We start from the raw sequence: 13,734 nt of genomic DNA on the forward strand, positions 1-13,734 counted from the left end.
CCTGTCCGTAGGGCGGGTTTGATGGAGGGGAGGGGTTAGGGGAGCAGAGGCCTGGAATGTCTTTCAGAACCAAGGCTGGCCCTTCACCAGCCTCCGGGGGCTGGGGCTCTCCGGGAGGAATTGGCGCTGAGTGCATTCTTACTCTGGGCTGAGTTCACTACTATGGATTTATCAGGCGACTATGTTGGAATTGGACTTGCCTGCATGCACGTACCGTTCATTCATTTATTCATTCACGTGTGGAGCTCTTGCTCTATACCAGGTCCTGAGGAATCAGATGAGACTCCCCAGCCCCTGTCGCTCTACCCCATCCCTTCCACCCCGATTCTAAGCCCCCCTCTTTCAGAAGGCTCTAATGTGGCGCTGGCTCACCGAAGCTTCCAGGGCAGGAACAGCTCTTGGGGCTAGATCCACCGGTGGCTGCCTCACCCGCTCCTTCCCACTCCTCTGCAGGATGGCCGTACCCATCAGCATCACCAACCCTGAACTGCTGAGGCACAGCACGGAGCTCTTCATGGACAGTGGCTTCTCCCCCAAGTCCCAGCGGATGGGGGCCATGGTTGCCTTCCAGAGATTCGAGGATTTCACCAGGTACCCAGTGTGGCTCAGTCTCCCCAGAACACCCCATGCACAGGGGTTGAGTGAGCTTCCCCTGACCCCCACCCATTCATTGCACACACAGGTGGGGGTGGCCCAGACACATGGCACAGCGAGTTAATAATAACAGAATAATAATATCATCAAAAGCGTGGGCTTTTGTGTCAGCACCTCCTGCTCTTGAATTCTGGCTCTGCACTGCTTCCTGACTATAAGACTCTGAACAAATGATTTCTCTCTGTACCTTCGTTTTCTCATCTGTATAATGGGCATAAGAGAAGGACTTACTTCGTAGGGTCACAAGGAAAATCAAATGAGATAATACATATAAAATATTGTATTTAAACTATAGTTAATATGTAAAGAACGTGCTCAGAAATGTCAGCATCGTTGCCCTTTTTTCAACTTGGTCCTGTATGTTATGCATCGTGTTTGGACTATCTGTGTTTGCAGCAGCCTTGGGAGGTGTAGTGGTTACTTTTGTTATCCTCAGTTGACTCAGAGGAGTGAGATGAGGTTGCAAGGGTCTACCGGCCAGTAAAAGGGGGACCCCAGCCATGCCCCCAAAGTGTTGGGAATCATTTCTTTTATTCAGCATCTCAAATCACATAGGTTCATCCTTCCCTTTTGGGAAAGACCCCGTCGATGGTGCCTTGGACCTAGTCAGGAACCACAGGAATTCTGCACAGACTTGGATGTGCTTGCAGAGTGGTGGTTGGGAAAGAGTGAGGGTCAGGCCTGACCTATTGCCTTGTGGGGCAGCGGCCCCTCAGCCCTCCCTCTCTGCCCCGTGCCCCCAGGAACTTTGATGAGGTCATTTCCTGCTTTGCCAACGTGCCTAAGGACGTTCCTCTCTTCAGCAAGGCCCGTACTTCCCTGTACTCCGAGGATGACAGCAAGGTGAGTGTCTGAGCAGGGAGCAAGCGGAGGAGGGGGCGGGCTGGGGCCCTGGGCCCTTCTACTGCCTACCCTTGGTTTTCTCTCCCAGAGCCTCCGAGAAGAGCCGATCCACATCCTGAACGTGGCCATCCAGTACGCAGACTACCTGGAGGACGAGCAGCTGGTGCCTGTTTTCCGGACATTCGTTCAGTCCAAGGTATGCTGGGCAGCCTCTGGTTCTGGGTCCCTGGAGAAGGAGGAAGGGCTCTCTTGGTGAGGTGTCCATGTGCCCAAGTCACTTACATAAACAACCATGTACGCATATAATTGTGGGTTGGTTTTATAAACATGTGGTGTCCATTGCCGGCATGGATTCTTACCCAGCAGTAGGGACAGCTGTTACATATGCTTAATGACCCCAGCTGCAGACAGATGTGGAGCAGCTTGGCAAGTGTAGGTAGTAGAACTATGGGGCAGGTGCTGTGTGACCTCCAGCAGGTTACTTTATCTCTCTGATCCTTAAGTTTTCCCATCTGTAAAATGGGATACTTAAGCTCATAAATTAATCACATCTGCCAGGCACACTGTATAGCTGTTAGTTCTTTACTCTCCTGACTTGGTCTCAACTTTAAGAACACTTGGAAATTTTCGGCTGTCGCTTTTTAGTGTGTTTATCTGTACATGTGTTGTATCCCCCATGTTATTCTGGTGGGAGGGACACCTCTTACCTCCTCTGACTTGGTGTCCCTCAGAGGACCTGGCCTGGTGCTTCCTAGGCAGGAGGTGTTGGGTGAATAATGCACGGATGATGCCACGAAAGCTTAGGGACATTATTGTTAGTGATGTACTTAGCCTTGTGTGATTGATTAATCAACAGTGTAATGACGTACATTGTAGAAAATGTTGAAGGGGCAGACGGATCTGAAGAGCTTGCCCCACCACCCAGGGCAGTGACTGTGGTATATTTCCCTCTAGCCTGTTTCTTAACATAGCTGATGTCCTTACTGGACTTTGAGCTTGGCATCCCATGGCTTAGATAAGGCAACGTTTGAGCTGTTGGCAGTTTGCCTACCCCCTAACCAAATCAGAGGATGCTCAAGATACTTGGTGGTTCTTCCCCCGAGGGGGCAGTGGAGGGGTGTCAGAATCACCTGTGAACAGCCGTGCTATGGGGGGCAACGTGGCTGTGTGGGGCAAGGAGACAGTTCTCTACATATCGACCCAGGAGGATATGCATGAACTAGAAAAGATTAAACGTATGTGTCTCTGTACAAATAAGTGTTTATATACAGCATACCAAAGAGAGGAAAGTTAGCAGAATATACACCTACCAGGAGAGTGGGAGACATTTTAATGTTACATATTTCTATATTATTTAAAAACTTTTGCACTAAGAAGATACATACGTTCACATCCGCAGACACATACACACACCTGTACATTCACGCACACCTTTAACTGAGAACAGTAATCAGCCTCCCAGTAGAATCCTCTTCATTTTCCAATTTCTCCTGTTTTCTTTGCAACCTGCATTCTGTTAAGTGCCTTACCTCTTTCTGAAATGGGCTAAGACTCTTCATTTCTCCTAGTAATTTTCCTTATCACATGGAGAAATTTAAAAATATCCTTGTTTTCTGGTCTTCTGGGTGTTTTTCCTTTCCCCAGAGAACTATACAGAATAATATTTATTTCGTTTAGGGAGCAACTAAAAACAGTTTAGTACTTTCCTTGGGTAATTTTTGACTGAAGTCGAATATACACAGCAGTGCACAAATCATTAATGTACAGCCTGGTGAATCTGCACAGGGAATTCCCAAGTGTGACCAACATTCAGATCAAGAAATGACTGCTCTGACCCCTTCTCGAGCCTCTTCCCATCACTACGTCTCCCCCGCCAGAGATAACCAGCCAGTAGCCTGACTTCTAATAGTAGAGATTAGTTTTGTCTATTTTAGAGTTTTGTATAAACTAAAGCATATGGTTTGTACTTTTTTGTGTCAGGCTTTTTTATTCAGCTTGTCATCTTTTTTTTTTAAATACAGCAATGCCCCATCCCACCAATTTCATTAAAGAGTTCATGAAATGTTAAGAGAGAGAGAGATATATATATATATATGTAATATGTATGTATATATTAATAGCTTTCCTGAATATAATTCACTTAGCACACCATTCCCCCATTTAAAGTGTACAATTCAGTGCTTATCAGTACAGTAGTCCCCTTTTCTGCAGTTTTGTTTTCTGCAGTCTCAGTTTCCCACAGTCCACCGCAGTCTTAAATGGAAAATTCCAGAAATTTTTAAGTTTAAGCAATTTGTAAGTTTTAAGTTGTGTGCCATCCTGCTCCGTCCTGCCCGGATGTGAATCATCCCTCTGTCCAAGCGTAGCCGCCCGTTAGTCACTTAGCAGTCAGCTCGGTTATCCCATCAACTGTCATGGTGTTGCAGTACTCATGTTAAGTCACCCTTATCTTACTTAATTATGCCCCCAAAGCACAAGTGATGCTGGCAACTCGGACATGCCGAAGAGAAGCTGTCAAGTGCTTCCTTTAAATGAAAAGGTGAAAATTCTTGACTTAATAAGGAAGGGGAAAAAATGTATGCTGAGTTGCTAAGATCTATGGTAAAACCAAGTCTTCTATCCATGAACTTGTGAAGGAGGAGAAAAGAAATGCGTGCTAGTTTTGCTGTCACACCCTAAATTGCAAACATTACGGCCACAGTGAGTGGTAAGTGCCTAGTTAAGACGGAAAAGGCATTAAATTTGTACAGGAAAATATCTTGAGAGCCCACATTCACGTAACTTTTCTTACAGTATATGGCTATAATTGTTCTATTTTGTTATAATTATTGTTAATCTCTTACTGTGCCTAATCTATAAATTAAACTTTATCATAAGTATGTATATATAGGAAAAAACGTAGTATGTATAGGGTTTGGTACTGTCCGTGGTTCCAGGCATCCACTGGGGATTTTGGAACGTACAGCTCATGGATAAGAAGGGACTACTATGTATTCATAGAGTTGTGTAGCCATCATTATGATCATTATGTTTTAGAACATTTGCACCACTCCCACCAAGATACCCATTAGCAGTCACCCCACGTTCCCTCCACCCAAAACCCTTTCCCCTGCCCTAGGCAACCACTAATCTACTTTCTGTCTCTATGGATTGGCATGTTCTGGATGTTTCCTATCAATGGGATAAATGGAATTTCATACACTATGAGGTCTTTGGGGACGGGCCTCTTTCACTCGGCATGCTTTCAAGGTTGATCCGGGTGGTAACAGATATCATTCCTTTTTGTGGCCAAATATGATCCCACTGTGTTTTTGGTTTTTCATGCAGAAAAACATCCTTGTGGAGTATGGACTCCGAAGAATTACGTTCCTGATTGCCCAGGAGGTCAGTCCGATTCTCAGCGCATCTGAGTTTTTCGCATTCTTCAAGACTGGGTGCCATTTGTTTGATGTTTACTCTGTAGATTGGGGTGGAAAAAATCAGTCCCTAGAGAAGAGATGGCTTTCCAAACGATTCATTCTAGAAGTGGACTGGGTTAGGGTTAAGAATCACAGAACAGGTCTATAAATATTTAAATGAGTCTTGCTTGATTTGTCTTTCATATGGATTTCTTTTTGCAGAAAGAATTTCCCAAGTTTTTCACATTCAGAGCAAGAGACGAGGTATGGTGAAGAGCAATGAACTGGTTCTGGCTTCCCTGGGAGATTTGATATTCAGCAAGAATATGGTTCTTAGTCCTTGTGGTGTCCCCATATTCTAGAACATGCAACTTTTGTGTAGATTCCAGCCTTCCTCTGGGCTGGTATTTCCAGTGAGAGCCCCGTGTTGCTCTGTGGAGCTCAGACCCCACGTTTCCCTCCCTTTCAGCCTTCACTACAGGTTTCTGTCTCACCTGGATACTTTTTGTACTTGCCGGTGTAACTCTGTAAGACGGTTCTCCCAACCTCTTTTTCTTTTCTTTTTTTTTTTTTAATATCTTTATTGGAGTATAATTGTTTACAATGTTATGTTAGTTTCTACTGTACAACAAAATGAATCAGCCATACGTATACATATATCCCCATATGCCCTCCCTCTTGAGCCTGCCTCCCACCATCCCTATCCCACTGCTCTAGGTGGTCACAGAGCACCAAGCTGATCTCCCTGTGCTATGCAGCTGCTTCCCACTAACTATCTATTTTACATTTGGTAGTGTATATATGTCAATGCCACTCTCTCACTTCATCCCAGCTTACCCTTCCCCCTCCCCGTGTCCTCACGTCCATTCTCTACGTCTGCGTCTTTATTCCTGCCCTGCCACTATGTTCATCAGTACCGTTTTTTTAGATTCCATGTATATGCGTTAGCATATGGTATTTGTTTTTCTCTTTCTGACTTACTTCAGTCTGTATGACAGACTCTAGGTCCATCCACCTCACTATAGATAACTCAATTTCGTTCCTTTTTATGGCTGAGTAATATTCTATTGTATATATGTGCCACACCTTCTTTATCCATTCATCTGTCAATGGACATTTGGCCAACCTCTTTTTCTTATGTGCTTCCAGAACAGTGGTTGGCAAACTATGGCTTGCAGGCCAGCCCCCTGTTTTTATAACCACAGTTTGATTGGGACGGAGGCCACACCCATTAGTCACTTACTGTCTCCTGTAGCTTTCTCGCTCCAGCAGCTGAATCGAGTACAGTTGGCCCTCCGTGTTCACGGATTCGACATTCGTGGATTCACCCAACCATGGACGGAATCTCCGCAGTTGGTTGTGTCCGCGGATGCAGAACCCGCGGATTCGGAAGGTGGACTGCGGTTGTGACCGACCGTATACTCCATCAGTCCTCTGGCCTTTTAAGAAAAAGTTTGCTCATCCTTATTCTAGAACAGGTGGGCTTGTTCCCAGTACAGATCCAGTCTCCACTAAACAGTATTTTAATTTATCCAAAGCCTTACTTTCCTAGTTAAATGCATCCTTTCTTCAGCTTCTTCATTTTCTCTCCAGTCTCCAGCACTGTCAGTCGCCTCCTTCTGAGGACCGATTTCCACAAGGAAGCTAAGGCTTAGTGACTTCTTGAGAAATACTCTGTGTGGTGGCAGATAGAGAACAGCCTGGTGGTGCCAGCAGGGGCTGGGGACTAGCTGGGCTCCCCTGGGGCCAAGAGGCTTATGCCAGCACAAGGTTCCATGCTCGTGGCTCTCCTCTGGACCATCGCAAAATCCCAAATCTCTTGAGCTCCCAATTAGAGGACATCATGAATGCTTCATTCCTGAGTTCTAAACCCGCAAACACCGGGGATCTGCAGGACAGGGCGTGGATCAAGCAGGCACGCAGCCCCAGTGTCCAACTCCACCTGTGTCTGTGTGTCCATCTGTTTTCTCTCTCTGGTCGGCCCACAGTTTGCAGAAGATCGCATTTACCGTCACTTGGAGCCGGCCCTGGCCTTCCAGCTGGAGCTCAGCCGGTTGCGTAACTTTGACATAACTGCCATGCCCTGTGCCAACCACAAGATGCATTTGTACCTGGGCGCTGCCAGAGTGAAAGAGGGCGCAGAGGTCACGGACCACAGGTTCTTCATCCGCGTCATCATCAGGCATTCAGACCTGATCACCAAGGTAGGATGTCACGGGGTGTTTCTTTCTCCCCCTGAACTTGTCACTCACGTGCTGCCCTTGCCTTCATTGAGTTCCTGCTCTGGGTCAGGCCCTGGGCTGCACTCTGGGGATCTCAGGGTGCACAGGGCACACACAGCCCTGCCCTTGTGACTGACACTCCAGTCTGGGGACGGAGTGGGAGGTGAAAAATGAAGTGGTCTGTTCTCATGGGGCGTCATGTGAATTCTTCCTTCTGTCACAGAGATCTCTCTGCATGAGGAGAGAATTGGGAGGATAGAAAAGAAATATCCTGATTTGTTAAGGGGATTTTTTTGTACTTGCTCATTGCGTGAGAGATCACGTCCCATTGTTTCTTGCATTTAGAAAAGTAATTCATGATTATATTGTGAAGATTGCAAAAAATACTGAAAATATTTTTTAAAATTAAGGAAAAGGACCAGAATCCTGCCATTCAGGGGTCAGCCCTGTTGGTGACCCTTTCTAGGCCTAATTCCATATATGTATTGGGATTGGGTTGTAGGTGTAATGTTACAGATAGGAGCTCAGGCTGGACAAATCATTTAAAGGCTTTTTTTTTTTTTTCCACTGTAGACCTCTTTCCATGTTAATGAAGATGATTTCCTTCATGCAATTCCCTTGCATGGATGTATATATTGTGTGTGTAATGTTTTTTAACACATCCCCCAGTGATGGATGTTAAGCTAATCAGTATTTTGCTGCCTCTGTCACCTAGATATTTTAATAGCTTTTATGATTATCCAGGTACGGTAAGGCCGACAGATCAGGAGACAGTTATTATCGAAAAGATGGTTTATTTGTTATCACAGATTCCAAGAGGAGGGGGCATGCTGAGCCGTGGGGGCCACATGGGGAAGCACCAGGGCTGCTCAGGAGGCAGAGGGAGGGGGGATACATGGACAGGAGCCTTTATTGTGGATTCTGCAGGAAGGAATGGGTGAGGCAGGGTGAGCAGGCTTGGGACTGGCTAGCTTGAGTAATTTCAGCAGGCTGTGAGCGTAGGGACTGTCTCTAGTTGTCTGATACCTGGCCCTGGGGTGATTAGGGCCAGTGGATAGTGGCCTGGAGGGTGAGAGCCTGACAAGGAGGTCGTTGGGGTGTGGGGTCTGGATTGGTTGGTTTGCCTGAAACGCATGCTCATGGGTGAGTTGTTTATAAACTCTAGGAATTGGCTAACCCTGGGAGGGGCAGTCCCTCCAGGGTCAGCCAGGCCCAGCTGTCAAAGCCTCAGAATACAGAAAATAACAGAGGTGCTGAGTACACGAGACAGCCTTGGACATCCCGTTACCTCTGGAGGCAGGGCTCTGCTGTCTGACCTGCACGCCTTTTGGAGGAGGGGGATGCTCTCCTTTCCCTTTGACTCTCTGGGCCCTGCGCCCCTGGCCTAGCGGCTGCCCCTCTCCCCCTTTGACAGGAAGCCTCCTTCGAGTACCTGCAGAACGAAGGCGAGCGGCTGCTTCTGGAGGCCATGGATGAGCTGGAGGTGGCGTTCAACAACACCAGCGTGCGCACCGACTGCAACCACATCTTCCTCAACTTCGTGCCCACCGTCATCATGGACCCCTCTAAGGTCTCACCTCTGGGGGTGGGGCTCTCACCAGGCTCCAGGTTCACCTTCACTGGGACCTTCCTGCTTCAGGGTATCGTCTCCTGGTGCTCGAGACCTGAGCTCCAGGATGCGTATGTGCATGTCTGAGCCTCACTTGCTGCAGGTGGAGAACAAACCTTCCATCGATTAATTGTAGAGCCGTTTTTCAGCCACCACCCTTAGGACTGTCCCTAAGGATGTTCCCCCTCCGTGGGCACGCTTCACGTTTCGGAAGACACAGATGCCCAAAATGTCCTTTACAAAACAAAATTTTGTCCTCTCCCTAGTTCCAGGCTCTGTTGGGGGCTGCATGTGGGTGGGGGAAGCGGGGTGAGAACCTGAGGTCCGTGGCTCAGCCATTCTCCATTGGCTGGTTCTTCACGAGCAGGCAGTGTCTGTGGTGGTGATTCTGGATGAAAGAAGTTCTAGTCCATCTGCTTGGCATGTGTGGGGTGCAGAGGCCCATGCTGATTCCCCAACTCCACCAGTTCACATAGTTCCTTGAAGAAGAAAATGCATAGGCTTGGGATGCATGATGGAGAGAAAGACGGGGTAACATAGGGGCACTAGCTCTTACCAGCCTCAGTTTCCACATCTGTCAGTGGGGGACAAACATACCAGCCTCTCTGAGTAACGATGGGGACAGAGTGAGATAACGAGCTTACATGCTTAGCGTGATACCTTTGATTATTATCAGCTTAGAGTTAATGGATGCATGCTGCGTATTGCTCTGCTATATACACGCAGTGCGTTTTGCATTCAGTGTGTCTCATCTTTCTGTTATAATCAGAGCTAGAACTATTACGAGTGTGCGCGGATGGGTCCTGAAATTGAATTGCTGTGGTATGCCGCAGATTGAGGAGTCAGTGCGGTCCATGGTGATGCGCTACGGCAGCCGGTTGTGGAAACTCCGCGTGCTCCAGGCTGAGGTCAAGATCAACATCCGCCAGACCACCACCGACCGCGCCGTTCCCATCCGCCTGTTCATCACCAACGAGTCAGGCTACTACCTGGACATCAGCCTCTACAAAGAAGTGACCGACCCCAGATCTGGAAACGTAAGGCCGGGCTGGCTCACAGAGGTCAAGTCAAAGTGGAGGCAGGCTGCCCGGAGAGCAAGACGCAGATTAAAATGGCACTTGGAAGCTTTGCTGTGTCAGACTGGGGCTGCTCCTCTGAGTTTTACGATAAACGCGTTAGCTTCTGAATCCCAGTTGTTCATTCCTCTGGGAAGGAGATTGAATCCAAAGTTTAATCCAGTCTAGAACCATGTTTGGGATAAGATGTGGAGTATTACGGCTGATTATAATACAGTTCCCAAGTTAGTTCAGTTAGGGAAATGGTATTTTCCCCAACCGTGTTTTGGAATAGACTTTTGTAAAATGAATCAAGTTTCCTATTGTCTACTATATATACATGTAGTGGATTACATGTATATGTATATAATCGTTTTATTTTGAAACACTTAAAGACTCTCAAAAAGTTGCAAAAATAGCACAGAGGAGAAAATTTAGGACAGAGAATACTCATGTGCCCTTCACCCAGCTTTCCCCAATGATAGCATCTTTTTTAACCAGAGACATTGTCAAGACAGGAAGTTGACACTGGTCCACTTCCTGTCTTGACAAGTCTATTAACTCAAATGCAGACCTTATTTGGGTTTCACCAAGTTTTACATGCACTCTGGTTTGTTTAGGGTGTGTGTGTGTGTGTGTGTGTGTGTGTGTGTGTGTTAGTAGTATGATAATTACAGTTTTGGAGCTGTGTCTCCACATCTGTTTCCCACAGTGGCCGAGAAGAGATTACTCTCCTGGGCACTCACTTTGTTATGTGATACGTGCTATGCTTCCCCTCATTATATTTTTTATTGAAATATAGTTGATTTACAATGTTGTGTTAATTTCTGCTATACAGCAGAGTGATTCAGTTATACATATATATACACATTATTTTTTTAATATTCTATTTCATTATGGTTTATCACAGAATACTGAATATAGTTCCCTGTGCTGTACACTAGGACCTTGTTGTTTATCCACTCTATATATAATAGCTTGCACCTACTAACCCCAAACTCCCAGTCCGTCCCTCTCCCACACACCCTCCCCCTTCACAACCACCAGTCTATTCTCTATGTCTGTGGGTCTGTTTCTGTTTCATAAGAGTTCCTTTGTGTCATATGTTAGATTCCACATATAAGTGGTATCATGTGATATTTGTCTTCCTCTGTATGGCTTATTTCACTTAGTATGATAATCTCTAGGTCCATCCATGTTGCTGCAAATGGCATTATTTCATTCTTTGTTCTGGCTGAGTAGTATTCCCTCATTGCATTTTCACTGAGGACTGGGAAGAAATAAATTGGGCAGGAGTGTGGTTCTCTGAGACTTGCCCTCCTCACTCTCTGTTTTTCTTTCTTTCTGGTCCAGATCATGTTTCACTCCTTCGGCAACAAACAAGGGCCCCAGCACGGGATGCTGATCAATACTCCCTACGTCACCAAGGATCTGCTCCAGGCTAAGCGATTCCAGGCCCAGTCCCTGGGTACCACCTATGTGTATGACTTCCCGGAAATGTTCAGGCAGGCAAGTCCTGAGGCTGAGACTCAGCACTGCCCAGGGTCCCCTTAGGGACTCCACTGGCATCCACACCCCCCATCCTTAGTTACTCTTTTTTTTTTTTTGGCCGCACTGTGCGGCTTGTGGGATCTTAGTTCCCTGACCAGGGATTGAACCTGGGCCCACGGCAGTGAAAGCACCAAGTCTCAACCACTGGGGCACCAGGGAATTCCCCTTAGTTACTCTTCTGAAGACCCCACTCTAAAGAACACAGTATTCGTGAAGGAAAAGAAGCTAATATTGAGAATGACTTCATAGTATATTTTTCTAAAACAAACCTAATTTCATCCCAGTGATAAAAAGGAATATAGTATAGAAACTTTGGAAGGTAAAGGAGAACGGAAAGAAGGAAAAAGTGACTCCTTGTTCCACGTACTAAAGACAAATTGTTTACCACTTCCTTTTGATCTTTTTAATGCTTATATTAAGTGCTGGCTACATGCCAGGAACCGTTCTAAGGGTAGATAGACCATGAGGAAGAGGATGGGGTCACTGCCTTTGAGGACTTTTTGGTCTACTTAAAAAAATAATGTTTTATGTTTTTATGATTATTAAATATACACTGGATACAGAAAAATAGGAATAAGCAAATAAAATTTCACTCATAGGTAATCACTTGTCTACCATTGAGGACTGCAATACCATTTTAGTGTATTTCCTTCAAGTATGCTTTCTATGCCTTTATTTTTTTTTTACGTAGAAGGGCCCTTCAAGGAGACTGAGCACACTGGCATTGGTGATATGGGTGCCTGTGTACATCTTCTCCATTGCCTTGTGAATGACGTTCATGAAACTGAGGTCGTGGACTTCTACTGTCCGCAGGAAAGCATCAGTGTACTTTAGGCATAGGAGATGCAGGATAGTAGGAAAAGCTGCCGTTTAGGGTCCGTAAGGCCTGGGCCTGAGTTCCAGATCTGTCCTTTGCTTCCTGTGTGTCCCTGGGCAAGTTCCTTCACCTCTCTGGGCCTCACTTTCCTCCTCTGTAAAATGAGGCTAATAATATTACCTACTTCCCCAGGTTGTGGTAAGAAATATATATAAAGTATTCAGTAGAATGGAAACTTTTATAATTAAGAATGTCAGTGTCTGTATCCTTTTGCCTCAGAAGTCACAGGCCATAAGAATAAGAAACAGACAAATCAGGAATAAATCCATCCACTTTCTTTTAGATAAAGAAACAGAGTATGGTGGACAACACATAAATTTGAAAACAGATGAAAATTTCTGAGAAAAATATATCTTATCAAAACTGACTCAAGAAGAAATAGAAAATGTAAATAGATTATAAGCATTAATGAAATTGAATTAATAGTTCAAAAACATCCATCTACTAAAATTGGGCCCAGCCAGGGACTTCCCTGGTGGCACAGTGGTTAAGAATCCACCTGCCAATGCAGGGGACACGGATTCGAGTCCTGGTCCGGGAAGATCGCACATGCCGCGGAGCAACTAAGCCCGTGCGCCACAACTACTGAGCCTGCGCTCTAGAGCCCTCAAGCCACAACTACTGAAGCCCGCGTGCCTAGAGCCCATGCTCCGCAACGAGAAAAGCCACAGCAATGAGAAGCCCGTGCACAGCAACAAGGAGTAGCCCCCGCTCGCTGCAACTAGAGAAAGCCCACGTGCAACGAAGACCCAAAGCAGCCATAAATAAATAAATAAATAAATTTGGAAAAAAGCATTAATGAAATTGAATTCGTAGGTCAGAAACACCCATCTACTAAAATTGGTCCTAGACAGTTTTACAACAATTGTTGTCAAACCTTCAAGGGACAGATAATTCCCTTTGTATACAAACTGTTTAGAGAATAGAAAAAACAAAGGGAATGCTTCTTAATTCATTTTATCAGGTTATTATTACTTTAATATTAATCCAAGGTAAGAACATTAGGAGAAAGGAAGTTTATTGTCTCATTTATGAACACGGACACGAATCATAATTAAAATATTAGCAAATGAAACCCAGTAATGATTTTTTTTAAAAAATTTAGACTAAGTAGTATTTATCTTGTGACAACTTGTCTGGTATTAGGAAGTCTATAGTTTACCATGTTAATAGATTAAGAACGAACTTAAATTTCTCAATAGGTGCAAAAAATGTATTTGAAAAGATAATATCTATTTATAATAAAAGCTTTTAATAAACTAGGACTAGAAGGGGACTTTTTTTAAAATTTATTTCTGGCTGCATCAGGTCTTCGTTGCTGCACGCGGGCTTTCTCTAGTTGCAGCAAGCAGGGGCTACTCTTCGTTGTGGTGTGCAGGCTTCTCGTTGTGGTGGCTTCTCTTGTTGCAGAGCATGGGTTGTAGGCACATGGGCTTCAGTAGTTGTGGCACGCAGGCTCAGTAGTTGTGGCTCACGGGCTGTAGAGCACACCCTCAGTAGTTATGACGCATAGGCTTAGTTGCTC

The 13,734-nt window shown here is 45.6% G+C and overlaps 1 protein-coding gene across 4 annotated transcripts in view; it reads left to right on the plus strand.

The window, feature by feature from the left end:
* The window catches only part of ACACB (acetyl-CoA carboxylase beta), a 135,595-nt gene that overhangs the window by 100,817 nt on the left and 21,044 nt on the right, over positions 1-13,734 (plus strand). For all 4 annotated transcript variants that reach the window (XM_060310190.1, XM_030860623.2, XM_060310192.1 and 1 more), the window contains 9 exons: positions 454-591; positions 1,398-1,497; positions 1,586-1,693; positions 4,825-4,881; positions 5,118-5,159; positions 6,884-7,099; positions 8,532-8,687; positions 9,560-9,763; positions 11,135-11,290. In XM_060310190.1, coding sequence (XP_060166173.1) covers positions 454-591; positions 1,398-1,497; positions 1,586-1,693; positions 4,825-4,881; positions 5,118-5,159; positions 6,884-7,099; positions 8,532-8,687; positions 9,560-9,763; positions 11,135-11,290 — 1,177 coding nt within the window. The remainder of the gene's footprint in view (positions 1-453; positions 592-1,397; positions 1,498-1,585; positions 1,694-4,824; positions 4,882-5,117; positions 5,160-6,883; positions 7,100-8,531; positions 8,688-9,559; positions 9,764-11,134; positions 11,291-13,734) is intronic.

Source organism: Globicephala melas, chromosome 13, assembly GCF_963455315.2.
Source record: "Globicephala melas chromosome 13, mGloMel1.2, whole genome shotgun sequence".
Lineage (NCBI taxonomy): Eukaryota > Metazoa > Chordata > Mammalia > Artiodactyla > Delphinidae > Globicephala > Globicephala melas.